At 43.0% G+C, this 24,724-nt stretch overlaps 1 protein-coding gene and 1 long non-coding RNA gene across 6 annotated transcripts in view; one reads left to right on the forward strand and one right to left on the reverse strand.

Annotated features, from left to right (window-relative positions):
• The window catches only part of ift56 (intraflagellar transport 56), an 80,127-nt gene that overhangs the window by 36,867 nt on the left and 18,536 nt on the right, over positions 1-24,724 (forward strand). For 4 of the 5 annotated variants that reach the window (XM_078532071.1, XM_078532069.1, XM_078532072.1 and 1 more), the window contains exons 12-16: positions 2,693-2,756; positions 7,608-7,696; positions 17,596-17,679; positions 22,666-22,735; positions 24,228-24,334. In XM_078532071.1, the coding sequence (XP_078388197.1) occupies positions 2,693-2,756; positions 7,608-7,696; positions 17,596-17,679; positions 22,666-22,735; positions 24,228-24,334 (414 nt within the window). Of the gene's footprint in view, positions 1-2,692; positions 2,757-7,607; positions 7,697-13,619; positions 13,697-17,595; positions 17,680-22,665; positions 22,736-24,227; positions 24,335-24,724 lie in introns of those variants that run through there. The other variant, XR_013573692.1, reaches the window with a different exon arrangement.
• The window catches only part of LOC144669573 (uncharacterized), a 58,081-nt gene continuing 36,110 nt past the window's right edge, over positions 2,754-24,724 (reverse strand). The window contains exons 3-4 of the long non-coding RNA XR_013573694.1: positions 5,863-5,970; positions 2,754-3,384 (exon numbers count right to left, since the gene is read on the reverse strand). This is a non-coding gene — a long non-coding RNA (uncharacterized LOC144669573). The remainder of the gene's footprint in view (positions 3,385-5,862; positions 5,971-24,724) is intronic.

Consider the following 24,724-nt stretch of genomic DNA (forward strand, 5'->3'; position numbering starts at 1 on the left):
AATTGTGAATTCACCTGTGGGGAAATCTTGATGTGGACCTGTATTGACCATCAGCCTTGATCATGCACTGGTGCAGTAACCAACCCCTTCATATCTTGGTAATGGATGCTGGATTTCACACTTAACAGGCACTAATATATCTCTAACATTGTGAATATGCGCGCTGCTGTGTGCTGCCTTCTGTTCCTTTGTATTTCTCTGTTGTGCATCTATGACTGTTCCTTCAAGCACTACAGTCGCATATGGAATTAATGCCACAGTTTTGAATTTTCGCCAGTTCATTAGTAATACTCTCCTATCAGCCTCAGCAATTCTGTTAGGAAATAACAACACTGGGAATCAGCATGATGTTTATAAATACCTCGTACGCTACTACACACTTGACCTCTACTACACCATTGGCACACCACACTTCCTGTATAATTATTAACATTCTCGTTTTTGAGAAGGTCATGGGCTCAAGCTCCACTCTAGGACTTGAGCTCATAATTCAAACTGACACTTCAGTGCAAAACTGAGGGAGTGCTGCGGTCTATTGGATACGGCATTAAACTGAGGCTCTGTCTTTCTGTTCAAGGAACTGTAAAATGTTCCATGGCACAGCAGTCTCTAGGTGTTCTGGTCAACATGATTCTGTTAACCAATGCCACAAAAACAGATTCGCCGGCTGGTCGTCTAAATTTGCTGATTGTGGGATCTTACTGTTGCACTGCAGGTTTGCCTACGCTACAACAAAGAATGCATTTACTGTGCAACACATTGGCTGTGATGTACTTTGTAACATTCCGAGGATGTTTTATGGTTAATTTTTCTCTACTTGTGAGATTCTCTGACTGACTGTCAAATGGTTGCCATTGTACTTGGGGACTGAAACAGTTAAAACACCTCTCGTACCCTCTCGCTCTCGCTCCTCAGCTTGGCCCTAGAGGAGAATTCATATAGAGTGGTGGATGATCACTGAAAAATGAACTCATATATTGCTTCTTGGGCTAACTTTAAATGTTATGGCATGAAAGATATCAGTAAGACTCCCAAGTGGAGCAGATGTCACATAGGAGCAGGAGTTGGCCATTCAGTCTTTTGATTCTGTGCTGCTATTCCATTAGGGTCATGGTTGATGTGTCTCAACTCCAACCTGCCTTTGATCTACATCATTTGACTTTTATTATGTAAGGATATCATTGACATCAGCCATCAAACTCCAGTTGACCCCCTGAATCCAGCCTTTAGTGGGACAGAGTTCCAGATTTCTACTACCTTTCGAGTGGCAAAATGCTTCTTGCTTCCACTTCTGAGTGACCTTGATGTCGTTTTAAAATTATGCCCCCTTCTGATTTCTTCCACCAGAGGAAATGGATTTTTTTGTATCTACCCTGTCAAACCCCTTTAGCATTTTAAACTAATCAGTTAGATATGTATCACTATTATTCTTTAGGTCTGCTCTTTGAGAATTATTAGAAGTCACTAGTTAGACCATACCGAGAATACTGTGAATAGTTTTGGTCCCCTTATCTAAGGAAAGATATACTGGCATTGGAGGCAGTCCAGAGAAAGTTCACTAGGTTGTTCCCAGGTATGGCAGGATTTTCTTATGAGGAGAGGATGAGTAGATTGGGCCTGTACTCATTGGAGTTTAGAAGAATGAGAGGCGACCTTATTGAAATATATAAGATTCTTAGGGGGCTTGACAGGGTAGATGCTGAGAGGTTATTTCCCCTTGTGGAAGAGTCTAGGACCAGAGGGCATAATCTCAGACTAAGGGGTCACCCATTTAAAACAGATGAGGAATTTCTTCTCTGAGGGTAGTCAATCTGTGTAATTCTTTACCGAGGGCTGTAGAGGCTGGGTTGTTAAGTATGTTCAGGGCTGAGATAGACAGATTTATAATCAGTCAGGGAATCAAGGGTTATGGGGAAAAGGCAGGAAAATGGAATTGAGGATTATCAGATCAGCCACGATCTCATTGAATGGCAGAGCAGACTTGATGGGCTGAATGGCCTACTCCTGCTCCTAAGTCTTATGGTCATAAGTCAGCCTGTAAATGCTGAATCAAGTTGGCAGTTTGAAGGCAGTTTATTTATCTCATAGTCTTTGATTGGGATTGGAGCTTGCACCTCCCCCGATCTTTGAGAGATGCTTTGTGTACAATAGGCAGGAGAATTGTGCATGTAAGGGTTCCTCCACTGTTCTTAGTTATACCTGGAGGGCATGAATGGAGGCCTAGAAAGGTCTTTATTTGTTAAATGGGAAGCATGTCCCGCATTTCATACACCCAGCTAACTAACACCTTGCCTGTTCCTTATACCATTCAATGTTCAAAAGTAATTTCAATATATTGAGCTTCTTGTTTCACTTCAGAGAAAGGAATCGATAACAACCAGAAAGGTGTGGAACATTTTTATTGTCTACGTGTCAAAGATGTGAAAAGGCCATCAAACTCTTGTGTGCTCACTCTTATTCTTTGGCTGATTTTTTACCTTGCCACTCCCAACAGAGGGTGAGGAAGAAACCCAGAGGCCTGGAGCCAATTCCAAAACCTACAAGGATGTTGATATGTTTTTATGTTACCAGCTTTATTCAGCAAGAAAAAGCTTTAAAGGAAACCTGATTTAGTGCTGTGTTGACAAAAGCCAGTTGATAACCAGTGCACAGAAATGCTCACAGCTGAGTGTGTCTCTTTGACTTCTCGCAGAGGGAGCACCTGAAGATTGCACAGCAGTATTTCCAGCTAGTCGGAGGCTCTGCCAGTGAATGCGGTACGTACTTGAGCCTTGCTAATTTTTTAAAAATTCATTCATGGGATGTGGCCTTTGCTGGCTAGGCCAGCATTTATTGCCCATCCCTCGTTGCCCTTGAGAAGGTGGTGGTGAGCTGCCTTCTTGAACCGCTGCAGTCCATGTGGTGTAGGTACACCCACAGTGCTGTTAGTGGGGGGGTGAGTTCCAGGATTTTGACCCAGTGACAGTGAAGGATGATATATTTCCAAGTCAGGATAATGAGTGACTTGGAGGGGAACTTCCAGGTCGTGGTGTTCCCATGTATCTGCTGCCCTTGTCCTTCTAGATGGTAGTGGTCGTGAGTTTGGAAGGTGCTGTCGAAGGAGCCTTGGTGAATTCCTGCAGTACATCTTGTAGATGGTACACACTGCTGCTACTTTGCGCCGGTGATGGAGGGAGTGAATGTCTGTGGATGTGGTGCCAGTTAAATGGGCTGCGTTGCCCTGGATGGTGTCAAGCTTCTTGAGTGTTGTGGGACCAGCTTAAAATTGGTATGCTCTATTTAATTGTAATGGGTGCTGAGTGCCTTGAAAGAGCCTGAGATATTCCATATTATAGTGCAACCTTCTTTAGTGGTCTGAATGGAGGTTAAATCTCCTTACCTCGCCTATTAGAAAATGGAAGTTGGAGAATAAACAGGACCTCAACTTGTGGCTTTATACACCAACAATCTATAAGCAGGAATGAAGCTAAGTACTGTGCAAGTAATAAGAAACCATTCTGAAATTTCACTGTCTTAAGCATAGCTTTGTTTTACAAAGATTCTGGCATTATTTGGAGTAAATATGTTCCCATACTATAATAGCTTAGCACCCATCCCAGATACCCTAGTAATTCCCTGGGTTAAGGTATCTGCTGAAATATATTTGAGAACGGGCACCTTAACAGTTGAGATGTATGGATGAGTAGTTTATCTCCCTCTCCCTCTCTGCCTTTATCTCTCCCTGTCTGCCTCTGTCTCTCTCTGTCTCCTGCCCACCGCCACCCCCTCCCATTCAGCTGATGAGTCAGTACTCCTCCATGTTGAAAAACACTTGGAAGAAGCATTGAGGGTGGCAAGGGCACAGGGTGGGGGAACTACAATGTCCATAACCAAGAATGGCTCGGTAGCACCATTACTGACCAAGTTGGCCGAGCCCTAAAGGACATAGCTGCTACACTGGGTCTGTGGCAGGTGGTGAAGGAACCAACCAGAGGAGACAAACCTACTTGACCTTGTCCTCACCAACCTACATGTCACAAATTCAATTGTCCATGACTACCCCACAGTCTTTGTGAAGTTGAAGTCCCTCACATTGAGGATATCCTCCATGGTGTTGTGTGGCATTACCAGCCTACTAAATGGGATAGGTTTCGGACAGATCTAGCAATTCAAAACTGGGCATCCCCTATGAGGCGCTGCGGGCCATCAGCAGCAATCATAGCCTAGCAATCCCCCGCACTAGCATTACCATCAAGCTGGGGGAATCAACCCTAGTTCAATGAAGAATGCAGGAGGGCATGCCAGGAGCAGCACCAGGTTGGCACCTTTAAAATGAGGCTACAACACAGGACTACTTGCAAGCCAAACAGTGGAAGCAGCATGAGATAAACAGAGCCAAGGGATCCCACAACCAACAGATCAGATCTAAACTCTGCGGCCCTGCCACATCCAATCATGAATGGTGGTGGACAATTAAACTGCTAACTGGAGGCTCTGCAAATATCCCCATGCTCAATGATGGGGCAGCCCAGCACATCAGTGCAAAAGACAAGGCTGCAGCCATGCTCCATCTCAGCCCCCTCCTGACGTCCCCCACATCACAGATGCCAGTCTTCAGCCAATTCGATTCATTCCACGTGATATCAAGAAATGGCAGAAAGCACTGGATACTGCAAAGGCTATGGGTCCTGACAACATTCCAGCAATAGTACTGTAAACTTGTGTTCCAGAACTAGCTGCGCCCCTAGCCAAGCTGTTTCAGTACGACTACAACACTGTCATCTACCTGGCATTGTGGAACATTGCCTAGCTATGTCCTTGCACAAAAAGCAGGACAAATCCAATCCAGCCAATTACTGCCCCATCAGTCCACTTTTGATCAGCAGCAAAGTGATGAAAGGGGTCATCAATAGTTCTATCAAGCAGCACTTACTCAGCAATAACCTGCTCAGTGACGCTCATTTTGGGTTCTGCCGGGGCAACTGAGCTCCTAACCTCATTGCAGCTTTGGTTCAAACATGGGCAGAAGAGCTGAACTCCAGAGGGGTGGTGAGAGTGACTGGCCTTGACATCAAGGCTGCATTTGACCAAGTGTGGCATCAAGGAGCCCTAGCAAAACAAGTCAATGGGAATCGGTGGGGGGGAAATTCTCCATTGGTTAGAGTCATACTTAGCTCAAAGGAAGATGGTTGTGGTTGTTAGAGGTCAATCATCTCAGCCCCAGGAGATTACTGCAAGTGTTACTCAGGATAGTGTCCTAGACCCAAGCATCTTAGCTGCTTCATCTATGATATTCCCTCCATCATAAAGTCAGAAATGAGGGTGTTCGCTGATGATTGCTCAATGTTGAGCACCATTCACAACTCCTCAGGTACTGAAGCAGTCCGTGCCCATCTTTAGCCAGACCTAGATAACTTTCAGGCTTGGGCTGATAAGTGGCAAGTAACATTCATGCCACACAAGTGCCAGGCAATGACCATCTACAACAAGAGAGAACCTAACCATCGCTCCTTGACATTCAATGGCTTAACCATTGCTAAATCCCCCCCCACTATCAATATCCCGGGGGCTACGATCGGCCGGAAACTGAACTGGACTAGCCAAATACTATGGCTACCAGAGCAGATCAGAGGCTAGGAATCCTGTGGCGAGTAACTCACTACCTGACTTCCCAAAGCCTGTCCACCATCACCAAGGCACAAGTCAGGAGTGTGTTGGAATACTCTCCACTTGACTGGATGAGTGCAGCTCCAACAACAATCAAAAAGAGGTCGACACAATCCAGAACAAAGCAGCCGGCTTGATTGGCACTCCATCCACCACCTTAACATTCACTCCTTTCATCGCTGACACAGAGTGGCAAGATTCACTGCAGCAGCTCGCCAAGGCTCCTTCGATAGCACCTTCCAAACCCGTGACCTACCACCGAGAACAGGTGAGGAGCCCCCGAGCTGAGGGCCGGATGCGGTCCATTGCACTTTTTCATCCGGCCTGCAGTGAGATTTTAAAAATATATCAGAAAACAATTCCTAAATAAATAGTCATAGACAAAGAAAACAGAGCCTACACGAATTAATAACTAACTTGCCAACGATTTCATGTAAATGCTGCTTCTTTCAGCAAAGCCTATTCATACGAAAATTTCTTAACAGGCAGTCAGCTGCTGGCTAGGCCAGGAAACATTTGCTGCTATTTTTTTTTTACCTGTTCGAGGGTATACATTGCCTAATGGGGGCATCCTGTGATATTCCCATTGTTAAACGGCGCACTCATTTTATTACCATTTCAGTTGGCATTCAGTGCAGGCCCAGTTCTGCTCTAAGCGACCCTGTCCATTTCTGTTTGCTGCCACTCTCCTGTAACACCGTGGGCATTTGCCTCAGGACCAAACTCTTTCTGGAGGATGAGGAAAGGAGGATGCCTGGGCATATCAGAGGACCACCCCATAACAAAATTTAGTCCCATAACCTAACAGAGTTTAGCAAAGGAGGCAAGTTCAGACTGTGCCATTTTTAAATTATTCATTCATGGGATGCAGGCATCACTGGCTAGGCCAGCATTTATTGCCCACCTCTAATTGCCCTTGAGAAGGTGGTGGCGAGTCAAACTCCGTCACTTAAAGATCGCCACCAGTAGCAGTCATTGTCCACAGTGTTCATGCCTCTGGTGAACACAGCAGTGATGGGCAGGAGGTTTTGGAAGCAGCAGTAATGCAGACGGAAGTACTAGTCATTGTGAATGGTGTAGAATCTACAATAACGAGGCTCATTAAGGAGAAGCAACCTCAACCATCGCATTAAAGCAGTGGGTGAGTTGGATTTTTCTATATTATCTCTTTAAAAAAAGAATAAATTAAGTTGGTTTGTGTGTGTGTGTGGCCCGTGACTGACTTTGTCTATGTGTGAGTGGACCTTGATGAGAAAAATGGTTCCCCACCCTTGACTAGAAGGACAAGGGCAGCAGATGCATGGGAACATCACCACCTACAAGTTCCACTCCACACACCATCCTGACTTGGAACTATATTGCCCTCCCTTCACTGTCATTGGGTCAAAATCCTGAAACTTGCTTTCTAGTAGCACTGTGGGTGTACCTACACCACTTGGACTGCAGCAATTCATGAAGTAAGCTCACCACCACCACCTCAAGGGCAATTAGGGATGGGCAATAAATGCTGGTCTTGCCAGCAATGCCCACATCCTGTGAAAGAATAAATTAAAAGTATGTTTCTGCTGTGCTGTTCCTGGCCACCCCATTTTCAAAGGCATGAGGACAGCATGCTGATAAGGGATCAAAGGTCATAAACAGTTCAGCCCCGTATCACTTCTCTTCCCTATGTCAGTTTACAAATCATTTTAATGGTTATCTGCACTTACCAAAGAGTACTGAGGCCAGTATACTCACTCATCCTTAGACCAGGGTTTGCTTGTGACCTCGTGGAGATTTTAAAGCAGTGAAACTAACTTTTTTTTTTAAATCTGCCCTGTGGTCCAGCTTGTAATGTGTTGCAGGCATTGTATTAAGATTTGAAAATGAACCTCACGCACAAGATCTCTGCAAAAGAGCCACAGTTTACTTCCCAATCATTTTCTTTTATTCCCTGTATAACACTCCTGTTTTATTTTCAGATACCATCCCTGGACGTCAGTGTATGGCCTCATGTTTTTTCCTACTGAAACAGTTTGAAGATGTTTTGATCTACCTAAACTCTGTCAAGGTCAGTCGCATTTTTTTTTGTTTTATATCCTTACTCCAGGTTCTCACCCCCTCTATGTGGTCATTGTACGTTTGAGATGTTAAACAAGTGACCTGGGGTTTGTGATCATATTACTGGACTAGTAAACCAGCAGCCTGGGCTAATAACCCAGAGAATGTAAATACCAATCCTATCATGATCGCTTGAGAATTTGAATTTTTTTTTAACTAGTGAAAGTGACCATGAAGTTGTACAGGAGAGGAGGAAGAAGAAAGTAAGAGCTATAGTGATAGGGGATTCATTGGTCAGGGGAACAGACAGGTGTTTCTGTGGCTGTGGTATTGATATATTGCCTCCCTGGTGCCAGGGTTAAGGATGTCACAGAACGGCTGCAAGATGTCCTTCTGGGGGAGAGTGATCAGCCAGAGGTCATGGTCCGCATTGGTACCAATGACTTAGGTAGGAAGGGGGATGTAGTTCTGCAATCAGAATTTAGGGAGCTAGGTAGAAAATTAGCAAATAGGACCTCAAATGTAGTAATCTCCAGATTACTCCCAGTGCCACATGCCAATGAGTACAGAAATAGGAGGATAAGGCAGATGAATGCATGACTGGAAAGATGGTGCAGGAGGGAGGGCTTTAGATTCCTGGAGCACTGGGAGTGGCTTTAGGGGAGATGGCACCTGTACAAGCCAAGTTGCACCTGAACAGAGCTGGGACTGAGTTCCTTGTGGGGTGTTTTGCTGGTTCTGTTGGGAGGGCTTTAAACTAACTCAGCAGGGGTATGGGAACCAAGAGAAAATATTAGAGAGGAACACCAGGGTGCACAAAATACTGGGAGGGACAGATAGCACTAGTATAGAGAATATTAAATTAATAGGTAAAGCCAGGGCAAAGGAGAAAGTAACAAAATCTAAATCAGGATTACCATGCATGTGTGTGAATGTACAGAGTATAGTAAATAAGATTGGTGAGTTACAGGCGCCATTTGCCATGTGGAAATGTGATGTTGTGGCGATAACCGAGACCAGGCTCAAGGAAGGGCAGAACTGGGTGTTAAATATTCCCGGGTACAAGGTGTTCAGAAGAGATAGGAAAGGAGAAGGGGTGGCGGTATCGGTTAGGGAGAGTATTGCAGCGCTAGAGAAAGAGGACACCCAGTGGGTTCAAGGACAGAATCAATTTGGCTAGAGCTAAGGAAAAAAAAGGGTGCATTTATATTGCTTGGTGTAGCCTACAGACCGCCAAATAGTGAGAAATATGTAAAAGAACAAATCTGCAGGGAAATTACAGAGAGATGCAGCATTATAGAGTAGTTATAATGGATGACTTTAATTACCCGACTGTAGACTGGGACAGTGGTAGTGTAAAGGGCGGAGAGGGGCAAAGGTTCCTAGATTGTGTTCAGGAGAATTTTCTGCAGCAGCATGTGTCCAATCTAACAAGAAAAGATGGACTGTTGGATCTGGTTCTTGGAAATGAGGTGGGCCAATAGATCAAGTGTCAGTGGGGGAACATTTAGGAGACTGATCATTGTATTGTACGTTTTTAGGATGATGATAGAAAAGGACAATAGGCAATCCAGAGTAAGAATAATTAACTGGGCAAGAGCCAACTTTGATGGGGCAAGAACGGAGCTGGACCAGATAGACTGGAACGAAAGATTGGCAGGAAAAACTGTAGCTGAACAATGGGCTACCTTCAAAGAAGAATTGGTTTGGGCACAATCAAGGTATGTTCCATTGAAAGGGAAAGGTAGGGCAAACAAATCCTGAGCCACTGAATGAAAAAGGAGATTGAAATTAAGATAAAGAAGAAAAAGTGCACTTATGACAGGTGTCAGGTAGAAAATACAATTGAGAACCAAAAGGAATACAGAAGGTTCAGAGGGGAGGTGAAAAAGAGGAATTATGAGAAAAGATTGGCAGCCAACATAAAGGGGAATCCCAAAGTCTTCTGAGACATATAAATAGTAAAAGGGCCGATTAGGGACCCAAAAGGGAGTTTATACGTGGACGAAGGGACCATGACTGAGGTATTAAATTAATACTTTGCGTCCATCTTTACCAAGGAGGTAGATGCTACCCAAGCCATGACGAGGAAACTGTCCCTAGAATGGTTCAGATTTGACAAGCATAGAATAGACTGTCGGCACTTAAAGTTGATAAGGCACCAGAACCAGATGAGATGCATCCAAGGATATTGAAGGAAGTGAGAGTCAAAATTGCAGGGGCACTGACCAGAGTGGTGCCAGAGGACTGGAGAATTGCAAACATTACACCCTTGTTCAAAAAAGGTTGTAAGGATAAGCCCAGCAATTACAGACCAGTCAGTTTAACTTCAGTGGTGGGCAAGATTCTAGAAACAATTATCAGGGTAGAATTAGTAGTCAAATGGAAAAATATGGGTTGGTAAGGAAGAACCTGCATGGATTTCCAAAAGGGAAATCGTGTTTAACTAACTTGCTGGAGTCTTTTTTGAAGAGGAAACAGAAAAGGTCACTGAGGGTAATGCTGTTGATGTGGTGTGCATGGACTTTCAAAAGCATTTGACACAGTGCCTCACAACAGACTTGTGAGAAAAGTTATTGCTCATGGAATAAAAGGGACAGTAGCAACGTGGATACAAAATTGGTTGAAAAATAGGAAGCAGATAGTAATGGTCAATGGATATTTTTCAGGCTAGAGGACGATTTGTAGTGGAGTTCCCCAGGGGTCGGTATTGGGACCCTTGCTTTTCCTGATATATATTAATGATCTAGATATTGGTGTGCAGGGGACAATTTCAAAGTTTGCGGATGATACGAAGCTTGGGAGTGTTGTGAACAGTGAGGAGGATGGTGTGGAACTTCAAGGGGACATAGACAAGTTGGCGGAGTGGACAGCTAAGTGGCAGATGAAGTTCAATGTGGAGAAGTGTGAGGTGATGCATTTTGGTAGGAAGAACATGGATAGACAATATAAAATAGAGGGTGAAATTTTGAAGGGGGTGCAGGAGCAGAAAGACCTGGGTGTATATGTGCATAGATCACTGAAGGTGGCAAGACAGGTGGAGAGAGCAGTTAATAAAGCATATAGTATCCTGGGCTTTACTAATAGAAGCATAGAGTACAAGAGCAGGGAGGTTATGCTGAATTTATATAAGACACTTGTTAGACCTCAGCTGGAATATTGTGTGCAGTTCTGGGCACCACATTATAGGAAGGATGTGAACACATTGGAGAGAGTGCAGAAGAGGTTTACAAGAATGGTTCCAGGGTGAGAAACTTCAGCTATGTGGATAGATTGAAGAGGTTTGGACTGTTCTCCTTGGAAAGAAGAAGGCTAAGAGGAGATTTGATAGAGATGTTCAAAATCATGAGGGGGCTGCACAGAGTAGATAGGGAGAAGCTGTGCCTGCTCATAAAAGGATCAAAAACGAGAGGGCACAGATTTAAAGTGATTTACAAAAGAAGCAAATGTGACGTGAAAAGAAACGTTTTCACACAACGAGTGGTTCGGGTCTGGAATGCACAGTCCAGAAATGTGTTGGAAGCTGGTTCAATCGAGGCATTCAAGAGGGCATTGGATGATTAATTCAATAGAAACAATGTGCAAGGGCACGGGGATAAGGCAGAGCCACTAGATCATAATGCTCATTTGGAGAGATGTTACAGACACGATGGGCCGAATGGCCTCGTGCCATTAAAATTCTGTGAATCTGGATTGTCATTAAAAACCCAGATTCACCTTAGGCCTTACCCAGTCTGGCCTACACGTGACTGCGGTCACACACTAGCCTGATTGACTGAACTTCCTGCTGAAATGAACAGGAAAAAAATACAAAACAAAAACAGAATTACCTGGAAAAACTCAGCAGGTCTGGCAGCATCGGCGGAGAAGAGAAGAGTTGATGTTTCGAGTCCCCATGACCCTTCAACAGAACTTCAAAAAAATACTTGCGTTTGTATAGTGCCTTTAATGATCACAGGCCATACCAAAGTTCTTTATAGCCAATGAAGCACTTTCAAAATGCAGACCCTGTTTTAATATAGGAAATACAGCAGCCAATTTCTGAACAGCAAGCTCTCACAAACAGCAGTCTGATAATGACTAGATAAGCTCTTTTTAGTAAAGTTGGTTATGGGATCAATGTTGGTCAGGACACTGAGGATATCATCACGGGATCTTTTATTTCCACCGTAGCGGACAGATTGGGTGTCAATTTGATGATTCACCCAGAAGGTGATGTGCAGTGGAATGGGACTTAAATCCACAACCTTCTCACTCAGGGGCGCAAGTGCTACCCACTGAACCATGGCTAACACCTGTGGCATAAAAAGCCACTCATATCAAATTGCTACCAGTGGTTCAAGAGGAAGGTTCACCACAGCTTCTCGAAGGCAACTAGGCCAATGACACCCAAACCCTGAGAACGATTGTTTTTCACAGGATTTACATCTCTGATGTTTTGTGACTGGAAAATTTTGTACAAATAAGGAAGGCCTGTGAATGTATGCAATTACTCAGATGCTGATTGAGATTGTATCGTGGAGTGAATTGAAGACTACCTTGCTTCTAGAGTTGGTCCCCATTTCTTTCTGACTCAGTTTGTCAACAGCCAGTGAAGTCAGAGGCTATTCTGGATTAAACGTGACACAGCCATTGCATAAAACATTTGTACAGTGCCTTTAATGTAGTAAAAATGTCCCAAGTCACTTCATTTCATTGCAATATTTAAACCAGATGGACTTTGATAAACGTGTCCACACAGCAGCAGCGATATCAAAATTTGACACGTAGGAGATGTTAGAATAGATGACAAAGAGCTTGATCAATTAGGTAAATTTTAAGCAATGGTTTAAATGAGAAGAGAGAAATAGAAGAGCGGTTTAGGAAGGAAATTCCAGAGCTTAGGGCCTAGGCAGGTGAATGGAATATCGACCAATAGTGGACCAATGAAAATTGGTGATGCTCAAGAAGCCAGAATTGAAGGAGCACAGAGATCACAGAATTCGGCCGGTCATGTCTGCACTGGCACTCCGAATGAGCAAGTTACCTAGTGTTCTCAGATAATCTCAGATATATAGTAGACACCTAAGCTCCAGTCATCATAATATTAGAACTGAAATATTTATAAACATGCGTAAAAAGGACAGTGAATTAAAATTTGAATTTCAAAAGCGCAGTCTTCATGAGGTGTAAATTTAGTTTGGGGGGATCAACAATGTATCTCCTTAGAACAGAGAAGATCCAAAAGAGATTTATTAAAGGTGTCCAAAATGATGAGTTTCTATAGTTTAATTAAGGAGAATTTGTTTCCAGCGACTGAAGCGTTGGTAACCAGCGGGCACAGATTTGAGCTCCATGGGAAAAGAACCTGAGGTGATGAGAGAACAGTTTTTTCTGGAGTGAATTGTTGTAATGGAATGCCAGTAACTTTCAAAAAGGAATTTGATAAATACTTGAAGAGAAGAGAAAAAGATTGAAGGTCTGTGAGGAAAGAGCAGGAAGTGGACTAATTGTACAGCTCTTTCAAAGAGCTGGCACAAACACAATATGCCGAATGATAACCTTCTACGCTGCACCTTTCTATGAGTAGATAAATTGGATGTGCTGGTGAGGCTACCATCAGGATTAGTTTTGGTCAAATCAAGAGATTAAAGAGTAACAAAAGCCAATGTGGTTAAATATGGATATGAAGAGTCGTATTGGGGATTAATGGAAGGCTTTTGAAATGTACAAGGAATTCGATAGGAAAGAGGATTACAACGATAAGCAACGCAGATGAAAAAGGTAATGAAATACCAACAAGACATTAGATGTAAGATTAAGGAGAACATCTCAGGTAAAAGTAGAGGGTTATTTGCAGTTTTAAAAAAAGCTGTTGTTTCGTTTTAGGTTAACAGGATGCTGTAATGCAGAAACAAAAAATATATTAGGTGACTTTACCTCTCCCTTCCAAGGTTAAGGTGTAAAGTTACCAGAAGGAGATCAGATCTCCATGAATGGTGGAAGGGGGTTCTTCATGGATTCAGGGAAGGTAAACATGTTTGCTGAAGCTGCAGAAGTGTATGAATATGTTACTAATACAGTATAACGCTTCAAATAAAGATAAATGCAGATATAGATAAATGCAGTTGATATTGTACACTTGGATTTTCAGAAAGCTTTTGGCAATGTTCCACCTTGGCGATTATTAGGAAAGATAACGAGTCAGAGAATAGCAGTTGAAGCATAGCAACAGTTAGAAAATCAGCTTAAAAATAGGCAACCAAAAATAGCTCTAAATTAGACCTTCTCAGAGTGCAAGAAAACTGAGTATTCTGAGGGTCTCTTGGGACCATTTTGGAACATCATAAGCAAATTCCCTAAGTTTGAAAAAGGTGATCAAAACAGGACATGAGGCAAATAATGAAGGTCAATTCAACCAGAAAAAATTAGATGTTTAAGGAAACCAGGCCAATAGGTGACAGATGCAATTTAATGTGAGATAAATGTAAAATAATTAGTTTGGGACTGAAGAACCAAAAGAGAGAGTAGGTATTAAATTGAACTCTTATCTAATGTACTGATCAAGAAAGGTGGTTGGTTACACAGGACCAATTGATGAAGTTGTCAATCCAGTGCTTAACTGCACTTGAAAAAGGGAAATGACGTACTGGGCTGATAGCAAAGGAATACCATATAAATCAAAAGAGATTGAAATTTTACAACGTAAAGCATGGACTCAAGTAGTTGGGACAGATGGTATTAGGTGAACTTGAGGATATAAATCAGCTCCACAATCTGGTTCCATGTCATATAAACCCTCTAGGGTAGATTCTATAAATCCAGAGATATTTACTGGTAACCAATCCAATCCTTCTGTGTGTCTATCAAAACACAAGACTGTCAAGGGACTTGAATGTATTGGATTACTGATCTTCTGCCTTTGAGACTTAGCTTTATATCAGCAATAATGTATATTTATGCAGTGCCTTCAATGTAGTAAAATGTCCCAAGGCACTTCACAGTTGCATTATCAAATAAAATTTGGCACTGAGCCACATAGGGAGATATTAAGATAAATGACCAAAAGCTTGGACAAAGAGATAGGATTTTAAGGCGTATCTTAAAGGAAGAAAGAGAGATAGAGAGGCAGAAAGGTTTGGAGGGGATTCCAGAGCTTAGGCCCTAGTCAGCTAAAGGCATAGCCATCAATTATAGAGCAATTAAAATTGGGGATACTCAGGAGGATAGAATTGGAGGAGTGCTCAATTTTGGAGGGCAGTTAGGGCTGGAGTAGATTATAGAGATTGGAAGGGGTGAGGCCATGGAGGGATTTTAAAACAAAGGTAAATTTTAAAATTGAAGTGTTGCTTAACCGGATGTCAGTGTAGGTCATTGAGCACAGGGCTGATGGGTAAATTGGATTCGGCTCAAGTTAGAACATGGACATTGGAACTTTAGGTGCCTTCAAGTTTACAGAGCATCGAAAGTGGGAGACCAGCCTAGATTGTGTTGGAATAGTCAAGCCTTTAGCTAACAAAGGCATGGATGAGAGTTTCAGCAGCAGATGAGGTGATGTGGGTTAGAGTCGGGCAGTATTATGCAGGAGGAAAAGGATGATCATATGGAGGCATGGATATTTGGTTGGAAGCTCATTCTGGGGTCAAAAATGACACCCCAACCAGGTTGTGAAAGTTTGATTCAGACACCGTTGTCAGGGAGAGGGATGGAGTCAATGTCTAGAGGACAGTTTGTGGCAGAGACAGTGGCATTAGTCTTCCCAGTATTTTGTTAAGGGAAATTTCTACACGTCCAGGACTGAATGTCAGACAGCATTGTGATGATTTAGAGACAGTGGGTGGGTCTTGAGAGAGATGATGGTGAGGTAGAGCTGGGTGTCAACAGCATACGCATGGGAACTGACGCTGTGTTTTTGGATGATGTTGCCAAGGGGCAACATGTAGTTGGAGGCAAAGGATAGATCCTTGGGGAACACGAGGCAACAGTGCAAGAGTGGGAAGAGAAACCAGTACAGGTGATCTCTGGCTACAACTGGATAGACAAGAATGGAATCAGGCAAGTACAGTCCCATCCAACTGGATGACAGTGGAAAGTCATTGGAGGGGGATGATGTGGTCAACCGAGTTAAAGGTTACATACAGGTCAAGAAGAATGAGGAGGGGCAGTTTACCTGTCTTACATCACCTAGGATATCGTTTTCTACTTTGATAACTGCCGTTTCAATAGCATTTCATTATGTGACAAAGACAGAAACCTGATCGGAGGGATTCAACTATGGAATTCTGGGAATGATGGGCACAGATTTGGTAGGCAACAACTCATTCAAGGACTTTAGAGAGGAAATGGAGGTTGGGGATAGATTGAATATCTGCAAGGACAAGGTGGTAAAGGATGGGTTTTCTGAGGAGAGGGGCAATGATGGCAGATTTGAAGGAGAGAGGGACAGAACCTGAGAAGAGAAAATAGTTAACAATATCCGCTAACATGGGGGCCAGGAGGAGTAGTTGGGTGGGCAGCAGTTGGAAATAGGATCGAGGGAGCAGGAAGTGAGGCTTATCAACTCTGCTATAATCAGAAGATTCCAATCACTGCTATTGGTATGGGCCTAGGCAAAGTTTTGTTTGATATAAAAACAGAAAATGCTGGAAAAACTCAGCAAGTCTGGCAGCATCTGTGGAGAGTGAAACAAAGTTAATGTTTCGAAATCGTATGACTCTTCTCCAGAGCCAAACTTCTTCAAAGTTTGGTTTGATTAGCCCAGTAGACAAGGGCAAAGACAACAAAGCTGCCCAAACTTAGACAAATTGAAACTAATGGCTTTCTGGGACAGTTGACATGGGTAATGGAAATGTCAGTTTTGTGTACTAAAAGACCTTGTTCTGAGATTGGGGCAGCGGTATATTGTTGTGACAGAGTGGAGTGAGCTTTACCTAGTACCTAACCCAGGCTATGCCTCGCTTGAAAATGCTTGATGCTGAAGCTGAGAACCAGAAGTGAGAAAGTGTTCCATTGCCCAGCTCTGTTGCCCCTCACCTTTTATAAGCACAAAATTCTCTCAAAAATCTCATTTCGAATTGAAATCTCCTGGCTGTAAGTAGTTGAATTTTATACGTATGCTCTTTTATAAAATGGAAGAAAATAGATTTGCATTCCTTTATTCTTTCCTGGGATGTGTACCTTAAACTGCTTTCTGTTGATTATAAGTTGGAAGGAGGCATATATTCACTTCACCAGTGCACAAAGCAAACACTCCAGGTTTACAGAGTCTGAAAGATCAAACTGTGACCCATGTGCTGAATTTCACTGCACAATATATGACAAGTGTTTCTGCTGTGAATGAGGAGCAGCTGTCGGCAGACACACTTAACAAAGTTCATTCGAGGTGCTGCAGTCTGTTGGCGATAGACTACCAAGGTCTAGCCCAGTAAGGGGAGATTCTCCTCCTCCCCCACGTAGCAGGTAAGGAAAGGGACCACCCATACACATATTAAATAGTTGCTAGGTAGTACAGAACTTGAGTATCGCTGAAAAAAGAGACATGCTGTTGAAGCTTTTTGTCTTGCACTTATCAGGAAAGATTTGCAAGGATACCAATTGGATATTCTTGTGAATCTGTCCTGATGAGTGCAAGATGAAAAGCTTTGACAGCATGTCTCTGTTCAGCCATTCTCATACACACATGGTGGAACTGAAAATATAAGAGTCCTGGGAGCACAGCATATAGTTGGGGTGGTGGGGAAAATGTTGAAAATGGAAGAAAATAACAGACTCAGAAAGTTCACTGGGGAGTGTATTACAAGATGGGAAGGAGATCTGACTCCTTCATCTATCTCTGATTTTCAATGAAACGTTTTCTATGAACATTATGCCAGGTAGGGTGTTATAGCGAATGTCTGTAGGATGTGACACATTATTCCTTTTTTTAAACAGAGTTACTTCTATAATGATGACCTTTTTAACTTCAACTACGCACAGGCAAAAGCAGCTGTTGGCAACTTCAAGGAGGCTGAGGAGGTAAGCTGCTCAGGCAATTGAGCTGCAACATTATTTTGAAGCACTTGGGCTGCAACTTCAGAAAAATTGTGGACCTCCTTTAGGGATGTCGGGATCTCTTTGGGTAGATGGACATACTGCAGACATTTTATTAGCACTAATTGTGGTGCTAACAAAGGGGGGGTGGGGGAAGGGATTTCCTGTAGTTCGATTGGTTCAGGGCAACACATAACTGATTTGTACAGACCATCTGGCCTCGATGATTCTTAAACACCAACAGGAGACATCCCTATAAATGCTACCTTGGGACAACTTGCAAGAGGGATATGACTTTGGACTAGTCAGTGGGTTCTACTATAAGTCACAGGAGCCTGAGAAACTGCACTACAGAGTTCACTGCCTGTTGCCTGGCTTCCTGAGGTTTACAGGCTGGTCTGGAGAGAGGGGACCCCATTGCTTCTCTACAGGCAGGACAGCTGCTGTCTGTTGGTGAAGTGGCTTAACAAGGAGTCCTGATCCATGGGTCTTGGTGTAGTTTGTAGGAGTTGCATATTTGTTTTCAAAAAACAAGTTTTCCTGAACATATTCAAAAAAAAAAGGGAGTACCTTGGATAGAGCACAGTTCCCATGTTAGGTTCCAATATAGAAAGCCCATTAGCCCATTTAATCCAGTCCTTAGAGAATACCAACCGCAACATCTTTCAATGAGGACATTGAGCTCTTACTTAAGTAAGTTCTGTACCTCAGCATCAGCCATCCTTCCTGGCAAACCCATTCCAGCTGTTGGTCAACCTCTTTTTAAAAAAGCTTCCTGACATCTATGCATATATCACTGGAACTTTCAGTCTCAGCAGAGGCACAAAAAGAGCTAAAAAAAAATTACGATTATCAGAACTGCTGTCCCTTAAATACCCTGCGCAATTTTTCTTTCCATTGCATTCGTACACAATGGGCAACTGATCCGACACTACGTGTGACCCCAAAGCATGCTATCGTACCCTTGCAGCCAGGAACTTCTATCCTATTTGTTCTTCTACTTCTATCTTGCTGCTTTGTCCTGTTTGAACTCTGCAGACTGGGAGAGTTGTGGTCCTGTTGTCTCATTGGTGGATAAATCTTAAATCAAGAGCATCAAGTTCTGTTAGTATCAGCAGCTTGAGGTATTAATGGGAACAGAAATTTAAACTAGATGGCCCACAAAGTCAGAAGTTTGGACACCCTTGCCTCAAGTGATTTGTGAAATCAAGTCCATTCTGTGTATTGTGAAAGAAATAGCTGCTTCTTGCCATTTTTCTCCTCCTCTTGAAGGCATTGACTCCTAATTGGCACTGCCCAGTGGCGGTTCTTCATGTATGATGGTTCATTCCTCACGTGTTGCACTACAACTTGGCTCACCCTGATCCTGTGCTTGCCCAGAATCCACACACAAATCTCCAGCAGGAGTCACTGGCAGCTATTTAAGGAACTCTGGCTGAATTTCCCTTCCCTCACCCAGGGCACTGAGATGAATTGTACTGCCCTGAGATCAGCTAACTCAGGGCAACTTAGTGAATTAATCCTGAATACTTTGTAATTTGTGGCTCAGCTAATCGCTGAATGGAGGGGGCTGTGTTTTACCTTCATTTTTTTAGCTTTTTTGATGCTGTGTGTATCTTTCACCCTCTAACCAGTATTAATAGTCTCCACGCTATAATTTTGTACTTTGCTGCTCACTACTCTGTACCTACCTCTCAGCACTCTAGCTGGGACAGTGGCATGAGGGGAATTGTGATTGTGAGCCTGCGCAATGCAGTTTTGGGGCCTGGCCCCACCCCAGAGTAATGTATCAACAGACTGGTATATCAGCCTACTGCAATACCACTATATCGGTAAATTGATTTAACAACACCCCATTCATATGCAATTGTGTTGGTTCATATCTACACCCTGCCCACCATATCAACATATCACCAAATTAGAATGTTTTTATGTTCTTAACCCCTAGCACCAGCTTGCATTTCTATAACACCTTTAAAGTGGTAAAACATTCCAAGGTACTTTACAGGAGGGTAAATCAGACAGTAATTGACACCGAGCCAGAAAGGGGGATATTAGAGCAGGTGGCTAAACCCATGCCAAAGTCTTGGTCTAAGAACCCATCACCAATGTACAACAACAGCAACTTGTATTTATATAGCACCTTTAACATAATAAAATAACCTAACGTGCTTCATAGGAATGTTATAAAGTAAAATTTGACACTGAACCTCTTAAGGCAACACTAGGGCAGATGGCCAAAACTTGGTCAAGGAAGTAGGTTTTAAGGAGTTCTTAATAGAACAAAGAGAGATGGAAAGGGTTATGGAAGGGATTCCAGAGTTTAGGGCCGAGGCAGCTTAGGTATAGCCGCCAATGGTGAAGCAATTAATATCAGGGATTCTCAAGGGGCCAGAATTAGAGGAGCATAGATACCTGAGGGTTGTGGTAGAGGAAGTTACAGAGATGGAGAGGGATGAGGCCATGGGGGGCTATGAAAACAAGGATGAAAATTTCAAAATCAAAGCATTGCTTTACAGGAATGTAGGTCAGCGAGCTCAAGTGTGACAGGTGAATGGAACTTGGTGCGAGTATCTCCGCACTGGTACATCTACCCCTTGCCCTTCTCACTAGTGTATCTCTAAATTTGTTATCCAGCCGCTCTGTGCTTTTTTATAAATTGCATGCATGTTTCTGGAAATTTGCATTTAAAATAAATTTTATCTTGGCTGTGGGACAGCACTGCGCAAATATCTGATTGAAACATTTCCATCGTGCTGCACACAAGGTTCTGACATCATTGTGATAACAGAGCTAACTTCTGAATTACAGGAAGCAGGTTGCCAGATCGCCAGTTGCTGTCCTGTGTTGGATCAGATCATCCTGTGGTGGATAACTAGCCGAATTTCAGAAGTGCACCTGGTTAGTTGTGAATTGTCAGGAAAATCAAGTGACCACATTCTGCCCAGTCAAAACCAGACCAGGATCAAGTCAGTAGTGCAGATCACACAGATCTGTGCATGGTCCTGTTAAATGTCTAGTGCTGGAAAACCTCCTGCAGCTTATCTTCACATACATGCAGGTTTAGAGAGAAATATTTGGCAGTAGACTCCTGATTTGGCTATAGATTTTATTTTGCCTTTTAGAAAGAGGGCGGATGTATTGGATGGAATTCAAAGAACTGGGGAGACGGTGGCGAGTGTGTGCCGGTCTGATGGGTTTTTTTTAATAGGAATAGGTGGAGGCCATTCAGCACCCCCCTGAATCCATCCCACTATTCAATTAGATTATGGCTGATCTTTTTCTCAACTCCATCTGCCTGCCTTGGTTCCTTAATCCTGAAAGATATTGTTGGTGGTGTCTTAACTGTCTACACTAATTGTAGTGATCTTAATACATAAGCAGGAATATAAATCTGGACTTTTTGTATGTCCAGCTTTTATTCCACAGAATTTCTGTGAAGGACTCTTGCATACAATTGTAAAGTATTCAGATACATTAATAAACAAACCACGCAATTTAAATCGGCTTTATTGTAAATTCTTCCTTCAGCCACCTGAAACATTTAGGAGTTTCTGTTGTACTGATTGGCATCTCATTAATCAGGTATTAAAGGCTCCCATTCATCTAGAATATAATGTTTACAAGCTGGAGCTTGCTCCCACAATATCATTGGAAGCTGCCTGTTCAGCACATTTAGTCTGTTTGGCCAAATGTAAACCGATCTCGTGCCAGCTCCCAGCATTCAGCTTATTTATTAGTTGGAGGACTAGCTGTATGATACAGCCCAGCTGCACTCTTCAACATACAACCTGTGCTGCCACAATTCTGTGAAATTTAGAAATGGAGAAACTCCCTGCAATCAAGACTTGAATCCGGTTCCCATATCGTTGAAGGGTTTTTCAACCCCATCCCTAAAGTGCACGTTCCTGGCTAAGGTACAAGAAAAAAAATTGCTATTTGTTAGCAGATGCTTCTCTTGCCTCTACCCATCAATCTCTCTATTTAATCACAATGTCGCTGTCAGTGCACCTCTGGATTTCTGTGTTCTTGTACCTGCGATGTTCAAATTCATGCTTCGCGTTCCTCCTCCCTGTGTTAAAATTGTTATTCATTGTTCTGTTTCCTTACTCTTAACTCATTTCTTCCCCCTCAAGGCTTGAAAACTCGAGTTCCTCTCTTCCCTTGCTCCAACCGCCTACCCTTTTTTAAACCCCAAGCTTGACCTCTTCCCATCACTGTTACCAATTGAGTGCATTTTCTGCCTTCCTCTTTTTGAACCTTGTTGATGTCTTGCATTGTGGGCATTGAGCCTTTGCCTGGATTTCTCAAATTTAAAATTGTTGTTGGCAATGATCACTTAGGAGCCCTGGTTTCAGAAAGTCCCTTAGCACTATTAAATAAATTAATTCATAGAATATTCAGACCCCAATCAATGTAGGTTCCTTACGGAGAACTGTAGGTTTATGCTCAACCCTTTGTTTAATTAGAGTGTTAAAATTGACTTTACGCAATCACTTTTCCAGTTGCATTTTGTTCTTGTGCTGAATTGAAGTAACTGGAGGTTGTTTGACCTTCGGTACTTAGCTGGAGAAGTTATGTTTTTCTTTCACCTTCTCGCTTTGGGTCAGCACATGTCAATCTTCCTTTCAACATTTTTCTTGGCTGGCCATTCTTCATTATAAGCATTAGGTTTGTCGACCATGAAGCAAATCACAGCTGAACTCTGATGTTCACACACATGCACTTCCAGAAGGAATCATGGGATAATGATCAGATGCGGTAACCTTAGTTCTCGCTACCACTATCGCCTCCTTAGAATGGGCACAGTGAGTCCAAGTGTGAATCTACATGCTGCCACGTCCTGCATTTTATGGCTCACCCAGGTCACCACCTGACCCTGGAACGTTCCTGATGTGCATGGCTCAGTACGTTAACCAATTTATCATCCTCTTCTTCTAAACTTTGAACCTTTTTTTTATTACTCCTCAGGTTTTCCAGCTGATTCAGAGTGAGAAGCTGAAGAATGACTACATTTATCTCAGCTGGCTGGCCCGTTGCTGTGAGTTAAACAAAGCTCCATGACTACAAAAGCAAAATACTGTGGATGCTGAAAATCTGAAATAAAAGCAAAAAGTGCTAGAAATACTCGGCAAGTTAGGCAGCAGCTGTGGAGAAGGACAAGGGCAGCAGATACATGGGAACACCACATCCTGCAAGTTTCCCTCCAAGCCACTCACCATCCTGACTTGGAAATATATCGCTGTTCCTTCACTGTCACTGGGCCAAAATCCTGGAACTCCCTCCCTAACAGCACTGTGGGTGTACCTACATCATAGGGACTGGAGCGGTTCAAGAATTCAGCTCCCCACCACCTTCTCAAAGGCAATTAGGGATGGGCAATAAATGCTGACCTAGCCAGTGACGCCCATATCCTGTAAATTAATTTTTTAAACGTTGACCTTTCATTGCTCATTGACTTGAATCGTTAACTCTGTTTATCTCACAGATGCTGCCTGACCTGCTGAGTATTTCCACCATTTTTTGTTTTCATTTCAAAGTTCCATGAGTGTTTGAATAGAGCAGTACTTTACAGCAATTTTGGTGCTTTTAGATTGCTGCAATTAGTGATGCCAATGTTGATGCTTTTGCCCTCATTTACCAACAGTGATCTGTTGTTTGCTCAGCTTCTGATTGGACCAATAGATAAGATGTACTCAACATTAACAGGCATCCTGGACTAGAATAAAGCCAACTGGTGCGGCCCGTGCAGAGTTGGTCTGCTGTTGAGGACTATGCATCCTTTAATATTGTTGAAATTGTAGGTGTCTGTGGGGATCCAGTTGATATCTCAGCAATTGCTTTGTTGCTATGGTATTTTTCACTAGCCATATGAAGTGGTATGATACTCTTCCAACATTGTGTACAGTCGAGTGGTACACTGCCTAAAGCCCACAGCACACACTCAGTACCGGACTTCTAGGAAGCGACTGCATCAAGAGCAGGAGGCTGGATGTTTGATTTCCTCACTTCCCTAGTCTGGTAAACCCTAAGGTCAATTGTAGAGGCCCACCATTGTCCTTGGCTGCAATCACCTATCTTGGCCCTGACCTCTCTGGTCTCTGATTCAGCAGACACAGTACAAGCCAAACACTTGAGATATTTTCCCAGCGAAAGGGAAGGTTGCTAATCAGATGCTCCAGCCTGCCCATCGGTGCCTTCAGCTGCTCTCTGATAGTGGATTAGTAGCAAATGCTCCCAGGATGTCAAAAAAAAATTGAGTTTCTCTTTTCCCTAATAGGAAAGCATCAAGTGACAGTGGTTGATTGAATGAGATCTAAGAAAATGTATCCCTTGTTCTTCTGTGTATTTGTGGTATAAAACCTAAATACTCCCTAAATTACCTGGGCCTACTCAGGATGAAGGTCTTTGTGATATTAGGACCATTTCAGTTATGCATATTCCATTCCCCGCTTCCCTATTTCCCTTGTTTGTTTGTGGGTCCGGTGCTGACTTCACTTCACAAGCTGCTACCAATCTTTCCATCCTCATAGATATCATGAACAAGAAGCCACGTCTGGCGTGGGAACTCTACCTGAAGATGGAGACATCAGGAGAATCATTCAGCCTACTGCAGCTCTTGGCTAATGATTGCTACAAGGTAAGTGAGGCAAACCCTTTTGAGGATTGATTAGAGCTGAAGGGATTCCACCAACTGCAACAAACAGCTCAAATCTACTTTTGCAAAACTTCCAGTGTTTCTGACATTTGTTTGTGTTTGCGCTGCTCTTATAGATTCTTTCCATAGGTAGTGCTTACCCACTGCAGCCATCCAACAAAATAAAGGTTCACATTCAGCCTACGCTGTTACCACAGCCCCTTGCCCATGAACACCTGGTGTTTCTGGAATGTACAAATGATAACCACACATGCCACTGTAGCTCACAACCAACCCTTGGTGCGACCTATGACACTCCAGCAATGCCACAGAGCCACCAATGCTAGATAGAAACTTTCAAATGTGTACCCACCAAGGTGTAAGCATCTGAAG

The sequence above is a fragment of the Cetorhinus maximus genome, chromosome 29 (genome assembly GCF_964194155.1).
Source record: "Cetorhinus maximus chromosome 29, sCetMax3.hap1.1, whole genome shotgun sequence".
NCBI classification, from domain to species: Eukaryota; Metazoa; Chordata; class Chondrichthyes; order Lamniformes; family Cetorhinidae; genus Cetorhinus; species Cetorhinus maximus.